Below are 27,642 nucleotides of genomic sequence, written 5' to 3'. Positions count from 1 at the left end.
AATGTCATTTTAAGACAAACAGGATGATGCTGAACAAGCCTCAGACTTCAGAAAATAAAATTATTCTAGTTTAGGTGGTAGCACCCTCAATTCAAAGAGAATGGGTGCTGCTCACCACAGGCAGCAAAGTGCCCAGGGATCTGTTTCCAGCACAGGGATCTCATCCCAACAGGGATACCCATCTCATCCCAAACCCTTTGCAAATTTGCTTCTGTTAAATATAAAAATGAAACCCAAATCCTGGTTCATGATTTGACTCAGGGAAATGTTCTCACACTCCCTGGGCATATTGAGGACCAAAGTGCTGAGAGCCAGCACATGTCCCTGGGCTTCTGATCCCACCAGGTGGGCTACAATCATGGCAAGAGTGAGTCTGCTGCACATTAACACAGCTGGCAGGCAGGTTGTGGGAGCTGTGACTTAGAGCTCTGGTTTAAAGAAGGCAAAAAATCAGGGAAAATGAGCTGATGAATTCCCAGAGTTTCCACCAGTTCCTCAACAGGGGGGAAAAAACCCCAAACAAACAAACAAAAAAAACCCTAAAAGCAGCCAGCATTCTTTTCCAAGTCTTTAGGGAGGACACTGGAGTGCAGCAGCACGAGCATCATCTCCTCCTCTTCACCTGCACAGCTCTGGTTTTATTTTCCACAACCAAACTTGTTCAAGTTTGCTTGCAGATGATGGAAGAGAAAGGAAGGGATGGAAGGGGAGGGATGGAAGGGAAGGGAAGGGAAGGGAAGGGAAGGGAAGGGAAGGGAAGGGAAGGGAAGGGAAGGGAAGGGAAGGGAAGGGAAGGGAAGGGAAGGGAAGGGAAGGGAAGGGAAGGGAAGGGAAGGGAAGGGAAGGGAAGGGAAGGGAAGGGAAGGGAAGGGAAGGGAAGGGAAGGGAAGGGAAGGGAAGGGAAGGGAAGGGAAGGGAAGGGAAGGGAAGGGAAGGGAAGGGAAGGGAAGGGAAGGGATGGAAGGGATGGAAGGGAAGGGATGGAAGGGAAGGGATGGAAGGGAAGGGAAGGGATGGAAGGGAAGGAAACAGGCAGAGAATTAGGGAATCTCAGTGCAAATTACTCTCGTGGAGAAAAATTCACAAAAACACAAAAGAAAAAGGTTTTATGTAGAATTTTCCAAGCTTATGCTCTCTATGGCCACAAACCAGGTCTGTCCTCCTAGGGAGTAATTGCTGCCTTGTCCTGGACCTTCAAAAAGAGGTGGCAGCATGTTCTGAACAGCACTGAACTTGCTTTTACATTAAGTAGCAGCCATGCCAGCAAGAGGCCAACGTTGCCACCTTTTTGTCACCAGGTAACCCCAGCAGGATTCCACGAGAAAGTGGAGTGGGAGTCTCAGGTCTCGAGTTCCTCTTCCTCTGTTGATTCATAGTTGAGGTTTGCAAGCCCCTGAGCTGCACTCAAACTGCAAAAAAAAGTGCAGGATGCACACTGAAGACAGTCCAAGAATTATTGCTGTGTTCAGGCAGCTTGAGGAGTCTGACTGAAGCAAATTGACCAGAGAAGAAATAAGGGCAGACCTGAAAAGGAAGATGGAGGAAAAAAGGAATTGCTCCGGGCTCCATGATGTCCCAATTCCCACCTCCTGCCAGAAAGGTGCTGCAGCAGTTTCTGTCTCCTGTGAGCAGCACAGGCAGGACAGCAGGGGCTGTGTGGGGATAATCAGCAGCAGATTTGGGAAGGCTCTCTGTGGCCAGTGGGGTGAGACCACTCTCACTGCCACTTGTAGATCTTCACCATCTTCTCTGTCAGGGTAGCCAGGAGGTGGGTTTGGTTCACTTCCAAGGGGCAGATATCCAGCACAGGCAGGTCAGCCTGCAGCTTCTGGAGCAAGGAGCCACTGCCAGCATCCCAGAGCTGTGGAACAGACAAAGTCACAACCTGCAGGAGTCTCTCCTCCACAACAGAGCTCGTCCTCTCTAGAGAAAAAGCTTTCCTCACGTTCCCTTTGTCTCCTTTCACACCCTGCCTGGATGCTGAGCAGGTTCCCAGCAGGATGCCACACTGGCAGCTCTCTGCTCCAACCCCAGCTCCTGAGGTTGGTGGGGAAGATGAGGAGAAGGGTTGCCCTTTACATGCAAAAGCAGAGAAGGGGAACCCTTCTCCTCACCTTCCCCACCTCTCTTCAAGAGCCTGGGCCCATCCCTCACACCACTTCCCACATCAGCTCTCCCACCAAGCCCCCATTACACACACCAGTTAGTGCCCAGTTGTGTCAGCATCCCCAGCTCTATTCTGGTGCACAACAGGGTCTTGCTGCTTGTTCCTCCCCATGGATGTGGACTACAGGCTCACAGGGGGTGAACCCCCAAACTATCCCAACAAGCAAGCACAAGATGCAGAAAGCAGCACACCTGAAAAAAACAGTTCCCACCAAAACACACTGATACTGCCCCTCTGATAAGGTTTTCCTCCTAAAAACTGCAATAAACCCCTCCACCACACCAAAAGGAATGAGAAATACCAGGGCAGAATTAGATGCCTCATCACCAGCACACACAAAGACACTGCCATCCTCCTCTGGGCTCTGAAAAATGGCATTCTTGGTCAGCAACTTGCAGGTGGGGCCAGCACTGAAAGTCTGAACAGGGTTAGAAGAACAGATCACATCTTCAGCCTCTGTCAGAGGGCTGCAGGTCAGCTCCATCATCACACAACGCACACACGGGTTGCTTTTACCTGTATGGCAGAAAGAAAGGTATCCCTGCTGCTGCTGATCCCAAAAAACAGCAGGAATGGAGGGAGGGAAGGGGAATGGAGGGAGGGAAGGGGAATGGAGGGAGGGAAGGGGGATGGAGGGAGGGAAGGGGGATGGAGGGAGGGAAGAGGGATGGAGGGAGGGAAGGGGGATGGAGGGAGGGAAGGGGGATGGAGGGAGGGAGAGAGGGGGAATGGAGGGAGGGAGGGGAAATGGAGGGAGGGAGGGAGGGAGGGGAAATGGAGGGAGGGAGGGAGGGAGGGGGAATGGAGGGAGGGAGGGAGGGGGAATGGAGGGAGGGAGGGGGAATGGAGGGAGGGAGGGGGAATGGAGGGAGGGAGGGGGAATGGAGGGAGGGAGGGGGAATGGAGGGAGGGAAGAGGGATGGAGGGAGGGAAGAGGGATGGAGGGAGGGAAGAGGGATGGAGGGAGGGAGGGGGAATGGAGGGAGGGAGGGGGAATGGAGGGAGGGAGGGGGAATGGAGGGAGGGAGGGGGAATGGAGGGAGGGAGGGGGAATGGAGGGAGGGAAGGGGAATGGAGGGAGGGAAGGGGAGTGGAGGGAGGGAAGGGGAGTGGAGGGAGGGAAGGGGAGTGGAGGGAGGGAAGGGGAGTGGAGGGAGGGAAGAGGGGTGGAGGGAGGGAAGAGGGGTGGAGGGAGGGAAGAGGGGTGGAGGGAGGGAGGAAAAATAATGGAGGGAGGGAGGGAGGAAAAATGGAGGGAGGAAAAATGGAGGGAGGAAAAATGGAGGGAGGAAAAATGGAGGGAGGAAAAATGGAGGGAGGAAAAATGGAGGGAGGGAGGAGGAAAAATGGAGGGAGGGAGGAGGAAAAATGGAGGGAGGGAGGAGGAATGGAGGGAGGGAAGGGGAATGGAGGGAGGGAAGGGGAATGGAGGGAGGGAAGGGGAATGGAGGGAGGGAAGGGGAATGGAGGGAGGGAGGAAAAACGAAGGGAGGGAGGGGGAATGGAGGGAGGGAGGAAGAATGGAGGGAGGGGGCAGGAATGGAGGCCAGAGCAGGGATGGAGGCCAGAGCAGGCATGGAGGCCAGAGCAGGCATGGAGGCCAGAGCAGGCATGGAGGCCAGAGCAGGCATGGAGGCCACTTTGCAGATGAGTGTGTTACACACTTGGTCTGTACGTGGCCAGGCAGTGCCTCGTGGTGATTTCTGTCTGGATATCAATGCAGCCTCCAGGCTCCAGGGGCAGGTGATGGGGACGGTAGGAGATGCCAGATTTCTGCTCCCAAAAACAGGCTCCTTCCAAGCTCCCAGCTAATATTCCACCATAAGGCAGTGATGCTGAAGCCATCCGGGGCAGGTAGGACAAGGACACCATGGGGCACCTGAAAGCAGGACAGGCAGGAGTCAGTGCTGCTGCCTGCAGCCACGTGGACATCCTCCCTCTCAGCTCCAGCCTCTGCAACCACCTTGGCAAAGAAATGGCCTGAGCAGGCTACAAAAAACCTGTCCTTCAAACAGAGAACCCCAACTGGTTTGCCAAAAATAAATCCAATTAAAATTCACTACTGAGCCTTGTGTTTTTAAGGAACACCAGACAGCACAGGCCTGATGTGTGTAAATCAGCATTTGATCCCCTGGGTGAAAGAGATGGAAGTGTCTCACACCTCCTTGCAGTTTGTCCTTTCCACATTAAATACTGAAGCCAGTCCCAAAACCAAGGTAATTCTGCTCAGGTTGCAAGAGTTGTTCTGGTTTTGACTACTGTGTGCTTTAAAAAGCTTTAAAAAGCTGCAGAGGCCAAGCTCTCATGATCAAGTTCCACAGATACCATGCAACCTTAGGAGAGACTTCTCACATCTATACTGAATTTTTGAACAGGACATGAACAAAAAGCAATTTAAACTACAACAGCTGCTGGGATTTTGGGGATTTGTACGTTTAGCTTAATGACTGTCAGTGAAGTTGAGAAGAATGAAGAATCCTTATGCCATACTTGGACTTTTGAGGCACCAGTTCCTGGACGTGTGAGCTGGTGTCTCTCAGATCATAAATCATGATAGAGCCATTGACCAGGCCAGCATAAATGTAGTTTGTGTCATCCAGACACCAGCAGCAGCTCCAGACAGGACGGCCAGCATTGTAGGTCTGCACCACAGTGTTTGTTGCCAAGCTGCAGAAGAAAAGCAGAGAGTTGGCCTGTTGTATCCCCATCTGCTGAGGAGAAAACAGCATGGCTGAGGTCAGCAAACATTGCTTTTTTACAGAAAAACAGAGACAGAAGCATCTCTACACTGAATGCTGAATTAACTCCTCCTCTACTCCAGACATTAATTTGGAAAATCTAGAGAGAACTGGGATGTTGTCAAGTGATTTACAGTTCTTCCAGGCCAGTGCTTCCCTTTCCAGATTGATCTCTGGAGACTGAGAAAAGAAGTCTCAAATCAGGGTCTCAGCTGCTTTACTGGAAAAAGAAAGCCAAGTTACTTTCTGGAAATAATTAGGAGAGGTGGCTCTAGTGTAATTCTGTAATAATGCATATCCTCAAGATCACAGGGTCCATCTCTTCAGATTACATCACTCATTATTTCCCTGTTTTTAACAGGAGAATTTTTAACAGGAGAATTTTTAACAGGAGAATTTTTAACAGGAGAATTTTTAACAGGAGAATTTTTAACAGGAGAATTTTTAACTGTGCTTATGCCTCAAAAGAAGCCAATGGTGTTAATTCTTTAGAAATTCTTTAGAAACTCAATTTGTGGAAGGGAGAAGGGAGCAACCCAGGAGAGGAGAATGAAATTTGTGTCAGATTAGAATGTATTTCCAAAGGGCAGTGTGGTCAACATGCTCAGCACACTGGAAACTGTGTCAGACAGAAGACAGCACAGATCAAAGTGACTCTGGGTATCCTCTACAGCACACAAGTTTCTCCTTGGGGAAGGTGATGATGCTCAAAACTCCAGAGAAGAAATTCTTCCAAGGTAACTACAAAGATAAACCTGGCTGGGTAAAACTCACAAGGAGATTGATAGAAGAACAGTGACTGGGAAAAAAAAAACAAAAAATCACCCCCAAAAAACCCCAGCCTGAAATCTTTGGTGGTATTTTAAATACCTGCAAGCCAGAACAGGAGACTTAAGGACATCTTGAATAGCTCCTTTTGTTAAGATGACTGTGAAATCAGTAACTAGAGAAGAAAGGTGATCAAAGGGTTGGCCTTACTTCTACTTTTAACTCATCTGGCCAAACATTGCAACAGAAAAGCAACATTCCCTGAATTTCTTTTGGGGGGGATTAAGTTCTCTTCATTGCTCAGTGGGGGGAAAGAATTAGGACTAATCAGTCATGTAACACACACATCTTACCTGACAAATGTGCATAAAGATGTTGCTATAACTCCATTAAAAAAAAATCAATCATCCCTAAAAGTTTTGAAGCAGCTCAAGCTTGAGACTGTAGAGCAGCACAGAGGAACAAGCAAATACATCCACAGCCTGTAAACTCTACCAGGACTGGACATTTTTCTCTGCATAATTTGTCTCCAACCTGTTCCTTTAGGTCTGCTGGTTCCAGAGCACTTCTGTTCCCCTATCACCTGCCCAACACTGCTGCCTCTGCATTTCATATCCCAGCTAATTCCATGCTCTGCAAGGAGTTGCAGAGAAGCCAGAGAAATAAAAATTAGCACAGGGAAGAAAGTGCCCATCCTAAAAACTGTTTTAGGCCATCCAAGCTCTCATGCTCCACATCTCCCTGCAGTAACAGAAAACCAAGCACACAGGAAATCTCACACCTCTATGTTATGCTACCTTTGTTCTCAACTTGGCCAATCTGTGCTGAATTACTTGTTTTCCACTGAATTTTCCATGGGAAAAGCATCAAAGAAAGGTACCTCCATAACACCTCCACCAAAAGGATGAGAAGCAAGAACAAATCTTTTCCTCTGTTAGTTCTCACAGCCAGGAAGAAAATATCCAGACCTCATCTCATCTCAGCAGCATTAAGAAAGCAGATTAGCAACTGCTGAAGGCATTCAGAGTGAACAAGATCCAGTCCAGGCTCTCACATACAACAAAACTCTGCTGTGACAGGTTGCTCCCCATAGAAGGGCTCACCTGGTAAGTTTGATGGTGTTGTCCAGAGCAGCAGAGAGCAGCAACCCATCTGCTCTGCTGCCAAAAGCCAGGCCCCTGATCTGCTTGCTGTGGATGGGGATGTACTGACTGCTCTTCAGGTTGGCCACACTCATCATCTTCACACCACAGCCTGGCCCAGAAGGACAAAGCAAATTATCAAGGAGGGGAATGCACATGGAACTGGCAACTCTGTGCCAGAATCAATCACAGAGTGGTTTGGGTTGGAAGAGACCTTAAAGCTCATCCAGTCCCAACCCCCTGCATGGGCAGGGACACCTCCCACCAGCCCAGGTTGCTCCAAGCCCCATCCAACCTGGATTGGACACTGCCAGGGATGGGGCAGCCACAAGCTCCTTGGAAAACCTGTTCCAGTGTCTCACCACCCTCAGATTAAAGAATTTCTTCCTAAAGTCCAACCTCAATCTCCCCTCTTCAAGTTTTAACCCATTTCCCTTCTCCTCTCCCCACCCCCCCATGTCCAAAGCCCTCCCCCAGCTTTCTTGGAACCCCTTCAGATATTGGGAGGTTGCTCTGAGCTCACCTGGGAGCTCTGTCCCCACCAGGGACACCTCCCACCAGCCCAGGTTGCTCCAAGCCCCATCCAACCTGGAACTCAACACTTCCAGGGATGGGGCAGCTCTGATACTCACTGAGCACCTTTCCTGCTTCTGCAGGTACCCAGAGCACACCCTGCACAAACCAACATTTGTTTGTTCAACATTGCTGGGGTTTTTTGGGGGTTTTTTTCCACCCAGGGAACTCCCCTTCATGGCCAGCACTGCTCAGGGTGGCTCAAGCCCAGGGACCTGCCAGCCCTGGGAGTCAGTGAGCAAGGGGGCACAGAGCATCAGCTCCTCCTGCTTACACCCCCATTTGGGAGGGTAACAGTGTGAGTTAGTGATTAATAATGTCAGAGAATGGCTTGGGCTGGAAGGGACCTTAAAGCTGAAAAGATGAAAGATGTGGAAGTGGAGAGAGGAGGCAGCTGGGCTGCTGGGGCTGAGGGGTGACTGCCTGCCCCTTCTCCAGCCACAGAATCCCAGACTGGTTTGGGTTGGGAGGGACCTTAAAGCTCATCCAGGGCTTCAGGGACACCTCCCACCAGCCCAGGTTGCTCCAAGCCCCATCCAGCCTGGACTTGCACACTCCCAGGGATGGGGCAGCCACAGCTTCCATGGGCAGCCTGGGCCAGGGGCTCAGCACCCTCAGATTAAAGAATTTCTTCCTCATGTCCAACCTCAATCTCCCCTCTCTCTCCAAGTTTTAACCCATTTCCCTTGTCCTCTCCCCACCCCCCCCTGTCCAAAGCCCTCCCCCAGCTTTCTTGGAGCCCCTTCAGATACTGGAAGGGTCTCTAAGGTCACCTGGGAGCCTCCTCTTCTCCAGGCTGAACAACCCCAACTTGCTCAGCCTGTCAAGAGCTACCATGTCTGCACTGATGCCTGTGGTAGGATGAATACACACAAGTTATTTGCTGTTCTGGGTGAGAACTGCCACAGATTTGTTCTTTAGTTCAAATGGCAACAGCCTCCCAGCCAGCAAGGGCAAACTTGGGATGAGTGTTAACAATTCTTGTTACTGGCTCTTTAGCCAGGTTACTCAAAGCCATTCTTGCCTGGATAAAACCCTCAGACAGTAGAATGACATGGCTGGTTAAGAGAGCAAGAAAGCTTCCAGGTAAACTTAACCTGTGAGCTACAAGAGCCACCACAAAGCCTTCAGTCAGAGATTCATTCCCTGGATCCAAAAGCTTGAAAAACAAGGTCAGCTGAATGCAGAAAACAATATTTTTATGCCTAGATAAGGCATATTCATCTCCAAACCCTTATCCAATTAAAGGAAGTTTCATTGTTCAGAAAGCACTGAAGTACTTTGCAAATTAAACTCTCTCAAGACTCCTAATGCTGCCTTTATTTCATTGAAAAAGCAAATTGGCTCTGGTCCAGACATCAGGTCTCTTGTCCCTGACAGAAACAGGGCTGCCCACAATTTCTTGGCTTCCTATTTCCTCACTGGGAAACACTGCTCCTGTAATTCATGTTAAAAGGTTTTTTTGCTTTAGGTTTGGGTTTTTTTGGGTTGTTTGTTTTTTGTTTTTTTAATATTGACAAATCAGCTCCATGTGGATCAATAGATGCACCTGTAACTTGGGGAGTTTGGCAGAAGTTACCAGTGCAGAGTTTGGATGAACAGCAGGGAATCTTTAAAGCATTCCCAGTTCACAAGGCACATGCAAAGAGGTCAAGAAAGAAAAAGTGGAAGCAGGAAACAACTAGAACACACATTTAACTTTCACCCAGGAACCCCCAAATCGTGGCTTGCTTAATTACCAGGAATAAAAGTAGACTGTGGAGAAGGCTGTGATACCACAAGACAACTCAGAGAGTCACAGTAGGCCATTACTCTGCAGTTGCCACTCTGAGACACCACAAAAACATTCTCCAAGTGGTACTTGCACTGGCTTTGGCTGGAGGGAAGGCTGCCTGGGAGGCAGGCACGGGAGCTGCCAGGCTGCTGAGAAGCACTCACATGCTGGGCTACCAGGGCCCTCAGCTCCTGCAAAGAATAAAACCCAAAGAGCTTTAATTTGTCATTGGTGATCCTCTGCTACCTGTTCCTGATGCTCAAAGAGGGAGAATGTGGTCCAATTTCCACATGTTCCTGTAATGCTGGATGTCCAAGGCCACTCTCTCTATCAGGGGGCACCAAAAGCATTCAAAAATGCTGTGGAAATTCTGGCAGAATGTAGTCAAAGTCTGTATTGTATATATTGGATCCTGTGGGAGAGAGGACTCTTGGGAAAAACATAAAAAGCAGTCAAAATTATTACCAGATCAGTGCTGTTTAGAAAAGAATCAAATTGCCAAGTATTACATGCAGCTAAACCACAAGAGAAAGTCAATTAGAACCATTCTCCAGAATTTCCAAAATACCCCATAAAAATATAAAAGCCCAAGTTTCAACAGAAAGGGTGTTGCAGGAAATAAGTCAGTCTATTTAATGACCCTGTTCTTGTAAACCCAGGCCAGCAAATTCCAGGAATAACACAGGCCCCAAAGATTTCCAGCCACCTCCTCCTTCCCCACTCCAATGGCTCAGAGGCATGGCCAAAGTCAGCTTCCACCAGCAGCAAGGTATTCCTAGAATCCCCCTTTCCACAGAAAATCATCAAAATGAGGTGGGGATGCAAGCACTGGAACTGGTATTCTGTGATTTAACCAAGAATGTGTCCACCCTTTGCCCCCCAAAGCCCCACAGCCCAAACCAGACAGATCCAGAATACCAGAGGTAGTAGAGGGAGTGTAGAGATTAAAAAAATTGCTACTTCTTTCCTGTTCTCTGAGCAACCTACATTATCTTTCAAATATATTGTAATTTTTAAACACTTAAGGGCTGCAAGAGTGATGTTATGAACAGATTAGTCAGTTGCAAGCTGGGTTAAATAGTGAACCAGCCACTAACACTTATGCCTAAGCAAAAGCAAGATAAAAAATCCAGCTCTACTCTAATTGTAATCATCACAACCTGGAACAACTTGAAGATGCTCAAGAGCAGAGGAATTCTGATAGTTTGGAGAGCTTTGATCTGTTGTGCCTCAAGCTTCATTTTTCTAAAGGTGTCAGTTCACTAACTCACCAGGTTCACCAGGGATCTGGGGCACTAATGCCAGAAGCCAGAGGTGGCTTGCTTACTGATAGCTTTTATTGACAATTTTGGCAGACTCAGGGGGAGTACTGCAGTAGCTTACACCCAATTCCCAAGTTCTTCATGCCCAAAAACAAAAAACTTTTGTCTCAAGTAAGGTTTCAGTAGCACTGCTTCCAAAATTCAATTTTGAACTTGCCATGCAGTGGAGAGCATGGAGCTCAGCACAGTCTGTAGGTTTCCATATGGAAACTACACTGTGGAGAGCTTTCTCCCAGAGATTCAGTCACCTACCTTCTCTCAATTTAATCTCCTCATATATTTTCATACAGCTAAAGACTTAAAAACATCACTTTTCTAGCCTCTTAATGCTTCAAAGTACAAGGCAAGATTGTTAAGAGACAAGAGGAAGGGAAAATGCACACAAACCTAAAAAAGTTCCTAACTAGTGACATGACTGTTGATGAGGCACAGCTCTCCAGCACATTAGCAACAAAAAAGGGTTCACACAATGACTCTCAGGGGAGGAAACCAATGGGATTTATTTTCTCCAAGACTCTAGACACTGAGGTCTGTATGCAAGCAGTGAACATCACAGCTACTCCAGTAAAGTTCTGTGCACCTGAACTTTGCCACATCAAATGTCCCTCTGGGCACCCAGACATTTCACAGGTGGCTTTTGGAAGCCCACAGCACTTTGTTTTCTAGACAGACTTAAGCTTTGCATGCCAGAACCAAACCTAGATTGTTTTGGGTTAGAAGAGACCTTAAAGCTCATCCAGTCCCAACCCCCTGCATGGGCAGGGACACCTCCCACCAGCCCAGGTTGCTCCAAGCCCCATCCAACCTGGACTTGAACACTGCCAGGGATGGGGCAGCCACAGCTTCCATGGGCAGCCTGGGCCAGGGGCTCAGCACCCTCAAATTAAAGAATTTCTTCCTAAAGTCCAACCTCAATCTCCCCTCTTCCAGTTTTAACCCATTTCCCTTGTCCTCTCCCTACCCCCCCGTGTCCAAAGCCCTCCCCCAGCTTTCTTGGAGCCCCTTCAGATATTGGGAGGTTGCTCTGAGCTCACCTGGGAGCTCTGTCCCCACCAGGGACACCTCCCACCAGTCCAGGTTGCTCCAAGCCCCATCCAACCTGCAACTCAACACTTCCAGGGATGGGGCAGCTGTGATACTCACTGAGCACCTTTCCTGCTTCTGCAGGTACCCAGAGCACACCCTGCACAAACCAACATTTGTTTGTTCAACATTGCTGGGGGTTTTTTTGGTTTTTTTTCCACCCAGGGAACTCCCCTTCATGGCCAGCACTGCTCAGGGTGGCTCAAACCCAGGGACCTGCCAGCCCTGGGAGTCAGTGAGCAAGGGGGCACAGAGCATCAGCTCCTCCTGCTTACACCCCCATCTGTGAGGGTAACAGTGTGAGTTAGTGATTAATAATGTCAGAGAATGGCTTGGGCTGGAAGGGACCTTAAAGCTGAAAAGATGAAAGATGTGGAAGTGGAGAGAGGAGGCAGCTGGGCTGCTGGGGCTGAGGGGTGACTGCCTGCCCCTTCTCCAGCCACAGAATCCCAGACTGGTTTGGGCTGGGAGGGACCTTAAAGCTCATCCAGGGCTTCAGGGACACCTCCCACCAGCCCAGGGTGCTCCAAGCCCCATCCAGCCTGGATTTGAGCACTGCCAGGGATGGGGCAGCCACAGCTTCCCTGGGCAACCTGGGCCAGGGGCTCAGCACCCTCAAATTCAAGAATTTCTTCCTCATGTCCAACCTCAATCTCCCCTCTTCAAGTTTTAATCAATCTCCAGGGTGCAGAGCAGCTCTGTGTCCTGTAGGGTTTTATATGAATTCACAGACTGGTTTGGGTTGGAAGGGACCTTAAATTCCAACCCCCTGCATGGGCAGGGACACCTCCCACCAGCCCAGGGTGCTCCAAGCCCCATCCAACCTGGATTTGAGCACTGCCAGGGATGGGGCAGCCACATCAGTCATCAGTAACACTGCTTGCTGAAAGGACCTGAGCAGCAAACCCAAGATGCAAGGAAGCAAAATCAGCTGAGATGTCAGGAAAAAAAGGTCCTCAGTGAGGATGGTGGAAGAGTGGGCTGTGCAGAGAGGCTGTGATCTGCTTGTGTGCACCCAATCCTGACAGTGCCCTGGGCAGCCCAAACCTCAGGTTACTCAGCTCAAGTCCCTTCTAACCAAAATGCAAGTAGTTGCTTTACAAGGCAACCTCTTTTAATATAAGGAACTTGCTGGGTATATACTCAAAATAAAACTTGAGACTTACTCCAGACTTCCTGCTGCTTTTTTGCTCCCCAGCAAATTGTTTTAGTTTCAGCTTCCTCCCAGTATAAACAAGCACCTTAAAATCACTTCCAGCATGCACATTAACCACTACTGGACAGTGATGAATGCAGTATAAATACTGGAACACAGCTTAAAGAACACAGGGTACTTAATCTTTATAACATGCCACTTCAATTCAGTTAGACTGGATACTCTATCACTTAACACTGAGAGAAGAGCAGGAAGACATTATGAACCCCCAGTTTTATCTCATTCACATTTTCTTTTAGCCAAAGTTTCAAGTGGACCAATTTTCCTATTAGCTCTGATGAGCTTTGTCCAGGAACTGGAGCAAGCAATTTATAAACCCTTATCCTACATCATGCAGGAAGACTTCAGCAAAGAGGATGTTGCATCATGTACAGACATGAACAGCCAAGGCTATAAAAGAAAAAAAAATAATTCCAGAAGTAAAGCTTAAAATTAAGTGAGTCACCAGACAGTGAGAGATTAGATAGCATCCATTTCACACAACAACAGCAACAAAAAAGCAGCAAACTGGCTGTGAAACAGGCCATGGGAAAGCCTGGCACTGGTGAGACATGCCAAATAATTCACAGTTGGAAGCACCAGAAAAGTACACAATTTATGGGAAAATCCTGCAAAAGCAGCTGTGATGGGTTACAAAATATTGCAACCTTGCATGAGCCAGAAAGGAAGCAGCCATTTAGCAACCAGGTATTTATTTTAAACACTTTGTATTCTAAGGGGACAGAGGTGTCTCTGAGCAGCTGTTCAGCCCAAGTACACAGCCTACCCTGAGAGGTCTCATGGTGCCACAAGGTGCTCAATTAGAATGTGGAGTGACCTTCACAAACTAATTAAGGTGTTTTCTTTTGGTTTTGCAAATAGCCAGATCTCTTCACAAACTACTTCTCAAAGGCTCTTGACTAACAAGTGAGAACAGGTCCTGTTACAGATTTAATATAGAGATTTTCAAAGCTTATTTTGATTCTGTTAAGATGAGGAGAGTAAGCTTGGTGCTGTACTACCCTGCCTTGCCAGGCACCACAAAACCTGAGGAGGAACCTGCAACATCAGCAGCCAAAAAAACCTGCTGCTGCTAAGCTGTGATTGATTAAGCTTTAGAAGGACAAAAAAAATAAAGTCAGTGTCACGTATTTTATGTGAATAGGTCAGCCTGGAATGTTTAGGACACTCTTGATGGGTCCCCAATCCTTGCTAAACCTTGCTGCTTGTGAAAAGTGGAAGCCTTGTCTTCTGTCCTTTAATGGGATGTAGGAAAGAGAGGTTGAGGAGAAAGGGGATGCTGCAGGGGACTCACCTGAACCTGCTTGCGGAGTTTGCTGCATTCATCTGTCAAAACCTGGAGCTGCAGTCTGCTCTGTGCAGATTCCAGCTCTGCCTGTCTCCTCAGCTGCTGCTCCTTTTCTAAAGAGCTGGAGGCACAGAAAAAAAAAAAAAAAAGAAAGAAAAAAAAAGCAATCCTTAAATCTAGGTACTCCCTAGCATTCCTCTCTAGGCTGCTGGCTTCTCTCCCCACTTCCCACCCCACCCCAAATCCCGTTGAACTCAACTCAAAAGCAACAGAAAATGTGGTACCACACTCCCCAGCACCCCAAAATGTTCTTGGGTTTGCAATGTACAGTGCTTCCCACGTGTATTATTCCAGAGAAACAACAGCCTTTTCCTCACCCTCTCCAAATGTGCCAGCTTAGAGGAGAGTGGCAGAGAAAGCAGTTTTTTTTTTCCCCCCTACAGAAACAGTTCAGCCAAATTTATGCCCTCAATGCATGTAACATGGCAATGTCATTAATGAGATTTTTAATCTTGTTTCTACTGGCAGAAACTGATTTTGTATTTCAGGAAACCACAGGTGTATCAGAAACAGGCAGATACAGATCCATTCTCTTCAAATGCCCATAGAGAAGCCACACTTAATACCTCACCTTGAGGCTAAAAGTGTACACACAACATTCAGCAGCAGAAGTTTTAAGAACATCCTTCAATTTCTCTTTTATATATTCTTTAAGTATGAAGGAGGAGTTAAATAGGGAGAATAAACACCAATATTCTTTAAAATTATCTGGACATTTGGGTCTGTGATGTTGATCACTGCATTCTGTGCTTCCAAAGCTGCAATATTACATTTATTTCAGCAGTTCAGGTGTGGGGAGAAGCAGCTTGCCTCAGGATTTCCTAGAGACACAGCCCTGGCTCTGCATGTTCACCAAGCACCAAATTCTGCCATTTCCCTAGAGACCTTCACAGTTTTTTTTGCTGCAGAAGAAATGGGTGAAACACTGTGTTTAACCATCACCAACACATCCTTTACACGAGCACCCAGAGCCTGACAGATGGCTTTTTGGAAAGTGAAGAACAAAACTCTTGATCTTCCACATAAATCAAGGCTATGGGTGAGCAATATTGATGTGTGCAGCAGTTTTCACATTTGTTCTCCACTCCTGCTCATGTGCCACAGAGCAACCACTGCCAGGGGCTCAACTGGAGGGAGAGTCATTGCTGTCTGCCTCCCACAAAAACAGGAGGCAGAGCTGGAGAGCAAGCAGGAAAGGGCTGCAGTAAGACTCAGACACACAACTGTTGGAAAAGTACCTCTCCCTGAGGGATGACAAGGTTGAAACACCAAAATGCCTTCTGTGCTTTTGAAAAAAAACCTCAAATTTTTCAATGGCAAATCCTTCTGAAAGGTACAGTTCCAACACGACCAGGCAGTAGCAGTCTGGGCAGAAGAGATTTTTTTCCTTCATAATAATTACTCCTCAATCATTTTGGATTAATAATTAGGAGGATAATGAGGTTTCTGCTGGAAGCCTGCGTTGACAGAACAGCAGTATAGTGAGAGATGTGTGAAGACCCCAATTAAATTCTATTAACTACAAGATTCAGGAGAACTCAGATTTCTGCAGCTTTTTAATTTCAGAAGACTGTGACAGCATCTTACTGAAAAGAAATCAATCCACATTTTCACACCCGTTTTTCCTTTTTTGCAATAAAAAGTCTACACTTAGGTTGGAGGGGGAAGCAGAGTCATAGTAATGCTTGCTGACCTTTTGTAAGTAAAGCTACATGAAGAATTTGACAAAGCAAGACAGAAAATGATTCATACAAGAGATCACTCTGCTTAATGCACACAGGAAAGATGGCAGGAAAGGTCAGCTGTTCACCCCCCTTGCATTTCTAATGATGCCTTGCTATTCTTCTCTAATGATGAATTAGTGATATGCAGCTTTTTGGCAACAACTCTGCATGCTCTCCCGTGATGAGACTTCAGGATAAAGCACAAGACAGCTTTTGCTGCTTCGTGGATGCAAAGAGCAGACTGAGAAATTCAGCTTCCAGAAGAAAATTCTCCTTCCGGGTAAGACACGTGCAACAAAGCCTGAGGTGCAGCCCCTCAAAATAAGGCCCAAAGGGAATGTACAAAGTGCTTGAGACAAGGCAGGGAATTCAAGCAAGAAGCTGAAGGCTCCACACAGTGGTGTGGAAGTCAGGGAGGTGGCATCTTTACCTTTTCATACGCTCCTGTTCACTGGTGTCCAGAGCTTTCAAAGTCCGAGCGTAGAGGATGACGATGTCGGAGCGTTTGGCTTTCTTGTTGCACTGAAATGAAAGAAAAGTTCAGTTCATCCACAAGAATTTCACCACCCAAACTCTGCATCCCTACAAGCTGCTGGGTATTATTTCCAAAAATCCTTAAAGCTTCGAAGGGAAGGGTTGTCTACTTAAAAAAAAAAGTGAAGGCAAACATTCCACGGCATTTTTGCAAAATGCCCCCTCACGCAGGCACCAGAGCTCCAATAAACCCTAAACCCTCCCCTCCTGAAATTCTAGTTAAAAGATCAAGATTGGGGTATATTAGGGCATATTAGGGTTAGGGACACAGTCTGGGTCATGTATCCTATTGCAGCTTTAATAATGCAGCTCCTTCCTAGCCACTGTTTTGTTAAAACACAGTGATGCAGCATGGTCAGCTTGGGTTAAAGAAAAAACAAATAAATCAGACAAAGGGAGGGAAAAAAGATGCAATACAAAAAAAACAAGCCCAACTTCTATTCTGAAATCACCAAGACTGGCTGCTTGGCCAGCAGACAGGGATGTGTGAACCCTGGAGCATGCTCCCAACTGTTATTTATGTAATATATTCCTTTGATCAAATCCTGGGGGCCCAAATCAATAAAAGCATTTTGGTGTCCAGAGGAAAAACCCTGACCACCCCACTGGGTTCAGTGATAAATGAGGAGTCAGATATTTCAATAATTTTGTGTGTCTGGCTCTGATGATTTGCTGTTTGAGATTTGCCTTCAAAAGAATCATAGAATCATAGAATCATAGAATCCTAGGGGTTGGAAGGGACCTGGAAAGATCATCTAGTCCAACCCCCCCTGCCAGAGCAGGGCCCCCTAGAGTACATCGCCTAGGAACGTGTCCAGGTGGGTTTTGAATGTCTCCAGTGAAGGAGACTCCACAACCCCCCTGGGCAGCCTGTTCCAGGGCTCTGTCACCCTTACAGTAAAAAAATTTTTTCTGATATTCAACTTGAACCTCCTATGCTCCAATTTACACCCATTACCCCTTGTCCTATCACTGGTCACCACTGAGAAAAGCCTAACTCCATCTCCCTGACACTCACCCCTTACATATTTGAAAACATTGATGAGGTCACCCCTCAGTCTCCTTTTCTCCAAACTAAAGAGACCCAGCTCCCTCAGCCTTTCCTCATAAGGGAGATGTTCCACTCCCTTAATCATCTCAGTAGCTCTGCGCTGGACTCTTTCAAGCACTTCCCTGTCCTTCTTGAACTGAGGGGCCCAGAACTGGACACAATACTCCAGGTGTGGCCTCACCAATGCAGAATAGAGGGGGAGGAGAACCTCTCTTGACCTACTAACCACACCCTTTCTAATGCACCCCAGGATGCCATTGGCCTTCTTGGCCACAAGGGCACATTGCTGGCTCATGGGCATCTTCTTGTCTACCAGGACCCCCAGGTCTCTTTCACCTTCACTGCTCTCCAGCAGCTCAGCCCCCAACCTATACTGGGACATCGTGTTGTTCTTCCCCAAACGCAAAACTCTACACTTCCCCTTGTTGAATTTCATCTTGTTCCTCCCTGCCCAACTCTCCAGCCTGTCTAAGTCAAGAAGAGCTAATACCACCTTGAATTTGGACTTGGAAGAAATCAGAGCACCTGCAAGCTTCCTGTCTGGCAGATAAGAGTTTGTTGACAGAAAAGAGGCAGTGACTGCTCAGCTTCAGTCACCTCTGAACATTAAATTGCTGCGTGCACTTAAAATGCAGACTCCTCCATTATTCAGTAGCACAAAGATACCATGGGCAGCAGTTTCAGATCAGTCAGCCCCCCTCCCTTCATAAAAAAACTGCCTCCAAGAGCAGTAAGTGTGTGAGACAGCTTTCCTGGCAGCCAGCAGCTGTCACTAGTGGGATCAGGAGTGCTGCAATTTCACAGTAACTTGCACTCAAACCACTTAGTATACAGAGCACCATGCCCAGCAGCTCTGGGCTATTCAGTCAGAGAACATCCAGTCACCAAGTGACTGAAAACGAAGGGAAAAGATGATTTAGCTGCAAGGTTCTCTCCAGAGTGAAAAGTTCTCCCAGGAAATCCTCTGTAATTCCATCACCAGAAATAAAAACAGCAGCAAGAAGCCCTTACGAGTTGTGAGGGTTCAAGGAGAAAGCAGTCCCAAAATTCCAAAGAGCAAAGATGCCAAGAAGGTCTCCTGAGAATGCTGTCTGGGCCTGGAGTGGGTGAAGAAAAGCTTGCACAGAATTGGCAGGGATTAGAAAAATAAGGTTTGGGCATTTGCTATGGCAACAGGAATTCTTGAGGCTTAATCACAGTGCACATCAACAGGAAGCTCCTTCTTGAGAGGAGGCAATCCTGCAGAAAAATCAAGCAAGACTGTGGAAGCTCTCAAAAAGAGAAAGCCAAAGAAATCCTGGGTTTCCAGCCACTGACTTGGAAAGCAGAACTTAATCCTATTTACAAGGTACTCATTGACCCATTTTTTTGTCAATTCCCTTTGGGAGAAAAGGAATAAGGAATGGAAAGACATCACAGAGAAGTTTAGACCTAACTGAAAGAGATCATCATTACCCATGGAAACGTGGCTGAAAAAAACACCTTCAAAAGCAGCTCAACAGACATTAGGGGATGCAACTTGCTTCTCACTTTGATCTTTGCAAGCTGCCTAAAAATCATGGGCTGCTGAAAGGCTGGAAAAGCAGATGCAGTTCAAAACAGACCAACCAACTAAAACCAGTTCTCAGACACACTTCTTGCCCAATAAGATATTCTTTATGCTCAGTTCTTCCTAGCAATCTCTGCAATTCCCATGCTCCAGGACCACTGTGCAGCACTCTGAAAATAATTACAGGTTTAGAGCATCTGAACTCTCAAACTTCCAAGCTGCTACTCACAAATGCTCTACTTTGGGGGAAGAAAATCCAAGCCAGGATCCTCCTTTTACAGCACTGCAAGTAAAAGGCCCAGGGGCACCAAAACTACAGGGGCACCAAAAACAACAGTGGCACCAAGACCACAGTGGCACCAAAACCACAGGGGCACCAAAACCACAGGGGCACCAAAACCACAGGGGCACCAAAACCACAGGGGCACCAAAACCACAGGGGCACCAAAACCACAGGGGCACCAAGACCACAGTGGCACCAAGACCACAGGGGCACCAAAACCACAGGGGCACCAAAACCACAGGGGCACCAAAACTACACTGGCACCAAGACCACAGTGGCACCAAGACCACAGTGGCACCAAAACCACAGTGGCATCAAAACCACAGTGGCACCAAAACCACAGTGGCACCAAGACCACAGTGGCACCAAAACTACAGTGGCACCAAAACCACAGTGGCACCAAAACCACAGTGGCACCAAAACTACACTGGCACCAACACCACAGTGGCACCAAAACCACAGTGGCACCAAAACCACAGTGGCATTTGTTATTTCTGACAGCAGGCAAAGTTGGATTCTCAAGGCAGCAAGAAGCTGTACCTGTTCCAGCACCTGGGCCCACAGCAGAAGTTCCCAAAGTCCTTCCCACAGCACATAAGTGTTCACTGTACCTGGGGACACTTCCCTGGCTGTCCCTTGAGCCACCTGTCAATGCAGGTGAAGCCAAAGAGGTGTCCACACCTCAGTGCTGACAGGCGGTGGTCCCCAGCATTGGTCCACTGCTCAAAGCAGATGGCACAGGTATCTCCTTCCTCCTCATCTGGTGGTGCCACAGGAACTGATGGTTCCAGTTTTCTTACTGGAGTTCCCTAGGATTAAAAATTAAAAAATAAAAACACCCAACTTCTTTAGACAAATGCAGCATTTATTACATTTAATGGATTTCCAAAAGCGTTTGGGTCACCTTACCTGCTTTTGCTGGACTTCAGCTGCTTCATCTTCATGACTTCCATGTCCTGCAGAAGCTTGAGACAAAGCTTGCAGTGGTTCCACTTGGAGCTGACTGGAAGCTAAAGAAAGCATTGTTGCAATTTACTGACACATAGCAGGGGGAAGAAGCTCTCCTCACACAATCTGAAACCATCAGGCACAAGGTGAGCAGTGCAACAGCAGCACAGGTTCCACACAAAGCTTCAAATCAGGGTCCTGGATACTGAAAAGTCACTTTGGGTGTAAGCCCTTTTTTCACCAATAGTAGTGCTGAAGAACTCTTTGTTTTGTTTTTTTTTTTAATAAACAAAACAGCAGAATTTCAGCACATTCAGTTAAAAAGGTCTTCTAAAGACAGCAATTGCTATCAGGATTCTCTGACCTGCTGGAAACAATCTACTTCAGGTCTATAGTTTGCTGATCTAAGGATACAGCCCTGCATCATTATGCCTGGAGAAGGACAGGCACCACTTTGAAGAAGTTATTTTGCCAAAGGAGCTAAGCATGTACATGTCATGTGCTAAGAAAGCATCTCCCTTATGCTCCCTGTCTGTTCACCCTGACTTAAAACAGTTTTCCAGCTGGTAGTTATCTGAACTAATCACCAATTAAAGTTATCAACTCTGCTGGGCCATGTGTTTTTGTGCTGGGCTTCTGCCTGCCCTTCTGTTGGAGTGGGCACACTGAAACACCACCCCTACTGTACTGAAGAAGGAGCAGAAATCAGTCTCCCACACTTCCTGACAAAGAGGGGGTTTTAGCCACGTTTAGTATTCCATGCAGATATTTTCAATCCAGTAGACAAGTTTTGCCTAACCCTGGCTAATGCAAGTAAAATTTTTAGCCTCTGTAGTCTGGGCTGAAGAGGAACCAGTGGTTTATTCAAGTGAAAAAGACCAGGGAATTTCAGAAAATCCAGCAGAGAGAATATGCTCACCTAAAACATTAGACAGCACTTAAGAGCTTGAGCTCCTGTCACACTGCTTAGAGCAAGCAGAATTAATTCAGAAAACACCTCCTAGAGGCACCCTCAGGACAAGGTGTCAAGGTGGGTCAAAAACAAAACCAAGGGCAGAGAGTGAAGCACAAGGGCACTGCCTAGAGACTGGAGTAAAAAGAAAGATCTTTTCATATTCTCTGGGCATCACTAACCTTGACAAGTAACCATTTGCTACTCTTACATAAACTGCATATGCTCATCACAAACTATGTCACCAGAGCACGTGGGGGGCTGCAAACATGAGTCTGGATAAAGGATTGCAAGCCAGAAAAAGCCAAGGGAAAAAGACAAAGAAAAAGCTCACTGTCCTGAGTACCTCTATGCCCTCAGCCAAGAAGTTACAGGAATAGAAACTAAGCATAAGTAAACTAAAATCACATTTTAAAGAAACCCACTGAATCAGACTCTGAAGTCACAGCTGAGCTCCAGAGATGCAACTCAAAGTCTGCAGTAACACTGCTTGATAAGAGGTAACAAGGGCTATTCAGTCAGAGAACATCCAGTCACCAAGTGACTGAAAACGAAGGGAAAAGATGATTTAGCTGCAAGGTTCTCTCCAGAGTGAAAAGTTCTCCCAGGAAATCCTCTGTAATTCCATCACCAGAAATAAAAACAGCAGCAAGAAGCCCTTACGAGTTGTGAGGGTTCAAGGAGAAAGCAGTCCCAAAATTCCAAAGAGCAAAGATGCCAGGAAGGTCAAGTACTCATCCCTGAGCTTGTTATTCTGGATATTTTCAGGACTATTTACAAAGAGCAGCCTGCAAACACCAAAAAGATTGTCTGGAACACTACAGCCATTGCTGCTTCTGCTCTTGGGAACTGCTTGCCAGGAAGCCTTGTGGCAGCAACTTGCTCCCATCAGCTCTGGTACAACGAGCTCTCAGCATCATCTGCTCTCAAGTTCAACAGGATTTCCCCACTGAGTTTTGAAGCAGTAAAATGAGTTTCTGAAATCCAATCTAGCACAAACCTCCTGAGCTGGCTGCTGGAGGGCTCTCCTGGGCTGACAGTGACTCTGGTGCTGCAGCCTCCACTGGGTCATCCTCCTCCTCCTCCTCCTCTTCCTCAGAAGTGCTGCTGTCAGAGTCACTCACTTCTAGTGTTTCATCTGAGCTCTGCTGTTGCTGGCTCTCCCTGACAATATTTGAGGGCTCCAGATGTGGAACTGGTCCTGTGGCTGGCTCCTGGGTCCTGCTGAGTTGAAAGTAACTGTCCAATGCTGCCCTGAGACCAGAAAAGCAAGAAATCAAACCCACAAGTTAATTTAGGCAAAATAAAGGATTGGCATGGTTCTCTACACATGCTTCCAGTAAACTCTCCCTCTCCTTCTCCTCTCCCTCTCCTTCTTCTCTTCCTCTCTTCTCCTCTTCCTCTCTTCTCCTCTCCCTCTCCTTCTTCTCTTCCTCTCTTCTCCTCTCCCTCTCCTTCTTCTCTTCCTCTCTCCTCCTCTCCCTCTCCTTCTCCTCTCCCTCTCCTTCTCCTCTCCCTCTCCTTCTCCTCTCCCTCTCCTTCTCCTCTCCCTCTCCTTCTCCTCTCCCTCTCCTTCTCCTCTCCCTCTCCTTCTCCTCTCCCTCTCCTTCTCCTCTCCCTCTCCTTCTCCTCTCCCTCTCCTTCTCCTCTCCCTCTCCTTCTCCTCTCCCTCTCCTTCTCCTCTCCCTCTCCTTCTCCTCTCCCCCTCTTCTCCTCTCCCTCTCTTCTCCTCTCCCTCTCCTTCTCCTCTCCCTCTCTTCTCCTCTCTTCTCCTCTCCTCTCCCCCCATCAGTTCAGTTATCACCTCAATTATCCTCCAGATTCAATACAAAAATTCGTAGGTTGCCTTCCAGCCCTGAGAACTTCAGTGACCTTCACAGGCAATCCAAGGGCAAACAGTGCAGTTTGTTTAATCATCTGGGAGAAGAGGAGCTCTTGGTCTCACCAAATTTAAAGGCAATGCTCCAGTTAATTATAATTTCACCCCTGGCATTTGCAAAAGCTACAAAGATAAGGAGAAAAAACAAAACAAAAAAAACCAAAACAAAAACCACACACAAAAATGGGGATTTCTTTCTGGCTGCAGAGTATCCCACTCACCACTCTTTATCCCAAACTGTATTAAACACAGAATTTTTACTTTCTTTGCCTGAAGGTAACAACAACCCTACAGAAAAGTGTTGGTTTGCATGTTTGTGAAAGTTTCTGCAGCAACTGCCACCAGAAAACGTAATCAGATAATCCCCAAATCAAAGGTGAAATGCAAAACAGAGCTGAGGCTTTGCTAAATGCTGGCTGGAACTGCTGGGAGTCAGAAGTGCTGCAGGGAGCACCAACAGGAACCTGGGACAGCAGAGGGAATGGTGGGAGATGAAGCTCTGCAAGCAAGATGGAAGTGTAGAAGGGGTCAGAAATCAACAAATATCACCTCAGCCAACATAAGAAACAGGAGCATTCACTTAGTCAGAGCCAGAAAAGAGCAGAAAGCTCTGTGCCATTAGTGAGTTTAAATGGGATGCAAGCTGCTCAGAACCTGGCCACACAGGGGGCACAGCAGCTGCAAACCACGGCCAGACTCTGTGTGTCTTGTGCCAGAGCCTGCTGCAGACTCAGTTCTCTCTTATTTCTGCTTTACCTGGCACTGACCGTCCTCTGGGAACCCCCGAGGATTCTCTGCTGCCTTCCAGCCCTCCTCACCCGGGGCCGCTGGGAGAGCTGCGGCACAGGCAGCGGCCGATGGGGCTCCATCGCCCTCTGCAGTCCGCTGAGAGCCGTCCTGGGCCGCCCGTCAGGCTCCACACCCGCTTCTCTCCCGGTGCCAACACTCCGAACGCCAAGGTCAGCACCGGGAGGAGCTGCCTCACCGCCGCCTCCTTCCCCGAGCCGCGGATCGAGGGACATCGGTGCTGCCTGAGAAGGAGGGTCTGGGGGAAACGGCCCGAGGCTTTCTACAGAGTGATCGGTAATCTGGAGATCAACTTCCATCTCTTCTTGAGCCATTTCTGTAAAGCGTTTTAAAAAAAAAAAACAACAAACCCAAACCGTATTAATTTGCAAGTCTGCACCCTGCTTCTAGCCTGAGTGGTGAGAATCAGGTGCAGCAGTGACTGCAAAATCCTTCAGCAGCCTGACTCAGGGGTTATTTGTCCTTTTGCCATGGAGATGCAGCAGAGCTGAAAAGTGTCCCAGGCTGACCCAGGTATTTCATAGAATCCCAGACTGGTTTGGGTTGGAAGGGACCTTAAAGCTCATCCATCTCCAACCCCCTGCATGGGCAGGGACACCTCCCACCAGCCCAGGTTGCTCCAAGCCCCATCCAACCTGGATTTGGACACTGCCAGGGATGGGGCAGCCACAGCTTCCATGGGCAGCCTGGGCCAGGGGCTCAGCACCCTCAAATTAAAGAATTTCTTCCTAATGTCCAACCTCAATCTCCCCTCTTCCAGTTTTAACCCATTTCCCTTGTCCTCTCACTATACTCTTGTGTGAAAAGCCCTCCCCCAGCTTTCTTGCAGGCAAAGTTATCTCTGACCTCTTCCCAGATCTCTCTATGATGAAACCAAACACTGACAGGCTCTGATCAGAAGATTAAAAAAAAAGAAGATATGCTCAGCTTGATATTATTTTGGGGGAGGGGGAATGTAATGTATTGCATTAAAACTTCACATACCTGGTAGTGGGAAGCCTCTGAAAAAGTCCACCCTCATGTCCAACCTCAATCTCCCCTCTCCAAGTTTTAACCCATTTCCCTTGTCCTCTCCCTACCCCCCCGTGTCCAAAGCCCTCCCCCAGCTTTCTTGGAGCCCCTTCAGATATTGGAAGGTTGCTCTGAGCTCACCTGGGAGCCTCCTCTTCTCCAGGCTGAACAACCCCAATCCCTCAGCCTGGCTTCCCAGGGAGCTGCTCAGCCCTCTGAGCATTTCAGTGGCTCTGCTCTGGACACCTTCCAGGAGCTCTGTGTCCTTCTGCTGCTGGGGACTCCAGAACTGGACCCAGCACTGCAAGTGGGGTCTGAGCAGAGCAGAGGGGGAGAATCCCCTCCCTCAACCATCTGTCTGTGCTGGTTTTGATGCATTAAAGGCACAGGGCAAAATCAACTTTGGATGAATAAGGAAAGTTTGGGATTTCTTGCTGGCATCATTAACTTGCCAGTAAATCCACGTGGATCTGGGAGAAGAGAATTTGGAAATATCCTAGAACTCCTCTACAGCAAACACCCAGCACCCCACCCAGACTCCTCCAGGCAGCCCTTTGTCACACTGCTCTCAGGAGGAGGTGGGTTTGTTTTCAATTTTCTTCAAATAAAAGAAGCTCAGGGTGGGTTTGTTTTCAATTTTCTTCAAATAAAAGAATCTCCCCCACAGCTCACTTCACAAGTCCTTCAAATTCACCAGCACCAGAGCAGCACCAGTGTCTGGGGATCCATGTTCAGCCTGTGCCCGGGTAAACATGAAATTTGCAGTACAACCTCTGTCAAGGTTTAACACCAGGCTGAAGCCAGGAAATGTATTATTTAAGGTAACAAACCTCATGTGTATTATTTAAGGATGGCTGCCCTGCAAATGTCTTGATCCTGAAGGTTTCAGGTGACGTCCTAACCAGAACTGCCTTCATTATGGGAAAAAAAAACAACCAAGCAAACAACAAAACACCAGACAATGCACTGCTAATTATTACCCAGCTGTCAGCTACCAGATTAGAGCAGTTAAGTCCCTCTGTTCTACAGGTAGTCTGACAACACAAAAATGTTCAACATTAATTGAATAAACAGGCATGCAAAGGAGAAAAAAAATAAAAATAAAAAAGACCTTTTTGGTAGCTGTGTGGATTAAACTCTGCAAGCTGCAGAAGGTTATTCACATTTGAAAAAAATACTGAGGCAATCATCAACCTGAAAAGCCTGGGGAACTGCAGACCTTCACCTTTACTTAAGAGGCCAAATCATCTTCCAAAATTTACCAGGCTGTGCCAAGAGAGCAAAGGCTGCTTTTAGCAGAGGGAACAACTAGAAAACGTACACAAGAAGTACTAGAATGGGCTGGAGTAATGCTCAGATATTTTTATAGACCTTACAAGAAACTCTAACTTAAGAATCATTTTATAATTATTATGCTAATTACCAGTTCAACCTCAGTCAGACCAAAAATAGAAAATAAATGATACCTCCTACCATAGAATCATAGAATGGGCTGGGTTGGAAGGGACCTCAGAGCTCATCAAGTCCAACCCTTGATCCACTCCCCCCGTGGTTCCCAGCCCATGGCACTGAGTGCCACATCCAGGCTCTTTTGAAATATCTCCAGGGATGGAGATATACCAGAACAGTCATAAAGTCCACATAACAGAATTCAACAACTGAGTACTCATCTAGCTCTAAACGCACATATTCAGGATAAAACTGCCACCTATGTGCATAACAAACCCTTTATTTTCCCATTAAGTTGTGGCACTTAGGAAAACCATCCCACATGGCAAGTTAACTGAAGCCGGGGGTTACTCAATACCGGCTTTAACGTTAAATTAACGCTTGCAAAAAACCCCCAAACAACCCAACAACCCCAAACACCACTCAAAATGAGGCGCTCGCTCCACAAGAGCGGGTTTATTTACAGGGCTCGAATATCTGAACAAAGATCCAGCCGCACACATCAGGCGCGGGCACTCCAAGCCCTCCGGGCGCCATCCCCGCCGTTCCCTCACATCCCCTCAAGCCGAGGCCGCCATCTCCCAGGCCTCCGGCCGCCCGGTCCCGCAGAGGCCAGGCTGCAGCAGGGCACCGTTCCCTCCCTGACGGCCCCCGGGGAGGCTCGGCAGTGACAGCGGCAGTCGGGGGACGCCGTGCCGAGGGAACGACCCCGGCAACCCCATCCCGGTCCCGTCCCTCCCGCCGCCCCTCACTCCCTCCCTCACCTGACGGCAGCTCCCACGGCCCCGCTCGAGCTCCGCGCCGCCCCACCCCCGACCCCTGCGCCCGCGCCTATTGGGCGAGCCGCGCCCGCGCCCGCTTTCCCATTGGCCGACGGAGACGTCAATCTGACCGGGGGAAAGAGGCGGGAAGAAAGAGCGGGGAGGCAGAGCCTTGCTCTGATTGGTCAAAGGGCCGGGAAGAGACGCCCGACTGATTGGACGGCGACGCGATGGGCGGGGCAAGGAGCGGGAAGCGCGTTCCCATTGGCGGAGGCGCCGTCACGAGCGGGAGCTCCAGCGGATTCAAACAGGAAGGAGAAGGGGAGGGGGCGTTGCCATGGCGACGGGGCCTGAGGCGGCCTTCGGGGGACCCAGCGCCCCTTGGACAATGGCGGGGCTGAGGAGGAGCTGCTCACATCGCCTCCCCCCGGGATCCCGGGGCTCCCGGCTGCCTCCCGGCTGCCTCCTGGCTGTCCCGTCCCCCCGCGGCCTGAGGCAGCCGCCCTCCAGGCGAAGCCAGGCCCGTTGGCGAGGTGAAAGTCTGGGCGTACACAACCAAATGC

At 48.2% G+C, this 27,642-nt stretch overlaps 1 protein-coding gene across 2 annotated transcripts; it reads right to left on the bottom strand.

Moving 5' to 3' along the window:
- Positions 1–1,089: 1,089 nt before the first annotated feature.
- Positions 1,090–27,245, bottom strand: RFWD3 (ring finger and WD repeat domain 3). 2 transcript variants are annotated; one of them, XR_011728535.1, is made up of 14 exons: positions 27,083–27,245; positions 23,808–24,174; positions 22,173–22,426; positions 20,182–20,282; positions 19,884–20,081; positions 16,286–16,377; positions 14,078–14,192; positions 9,128–9,353; positions 6,777–6,927; positions 4,658–4,834; positions 3,832–4,046; positions 2,469–2,683; positions 1,525–1,861; positions 1,090–1,409 (listed from the first exon to the last, which is right to left on the bottom strand). XR_011728535.1 is itself a non-coding variant. In XM_071757058.1 (13 exons), the coding sequence occupies exons 2-13, from the start codon at positions 24,170–24,172 to the stop codon at positions 1,718–1,720; spliced, it is 2,253 nt and encodes a 750-aa protein (XP_071613159.1). In that variant the 5' UTR covers positions 24,173–24,174; positions 27,083–27,245; the 3' UTR covers positions 1,090–1,717. The 2 variants fall into 2 exon arrangements, 1 of the variants encoding a protein (XP_071613159.1); XM_071757058.1 differs by having other exon boundaries at positions 1,090–1,861.
- Positions 27,246–27,642: the final 397 nt, after the last annotated feature.

This window comes from Heliangelus exortis, chromosome 13 (assembly GCF_036169615.1).
Source record: "Heliangelus exortis chromosome 13, bHelExo1.hap1, whole genome shotgun sequence".
NCBI classification, from domain to species: domain Eukaryota; kingdom Metazoa; phylum Chordata; class Aves; order Apodiformes; family Trochilidae; genus Heliangelus; species Heliangelus exortis.
Note: the sequence above shows the minus strand (reverse complement) of the source record. Positions and strands in the feature narration are given on the sequence as shown.

Bases quoted from the DNA above. Each gene is read 5' to 3' on its own strand.
- RFWD3 (XM_071757058.1), bottom strand. From the start codon at position 24,172: ATGGCTCAAGAAGAGATGGAAGTTGATCTCCAGATTACCGATCACTCT. The intron at 20,283-22,172 runs GTTTGTGCTAGA...TGCTTTCTTTAG, and splicing joins TCCAGCAGCCAGCTCAGGAG to CTTCCAGTCAGCTCCAAGTG. The intron at 2,684-3,831 runs GTGTGTAACACA...TCTGCCATACAG, and splicing joins CCTGGCCACGTACAGACCAA to GTAAAAGCAACCCGTGTGTG.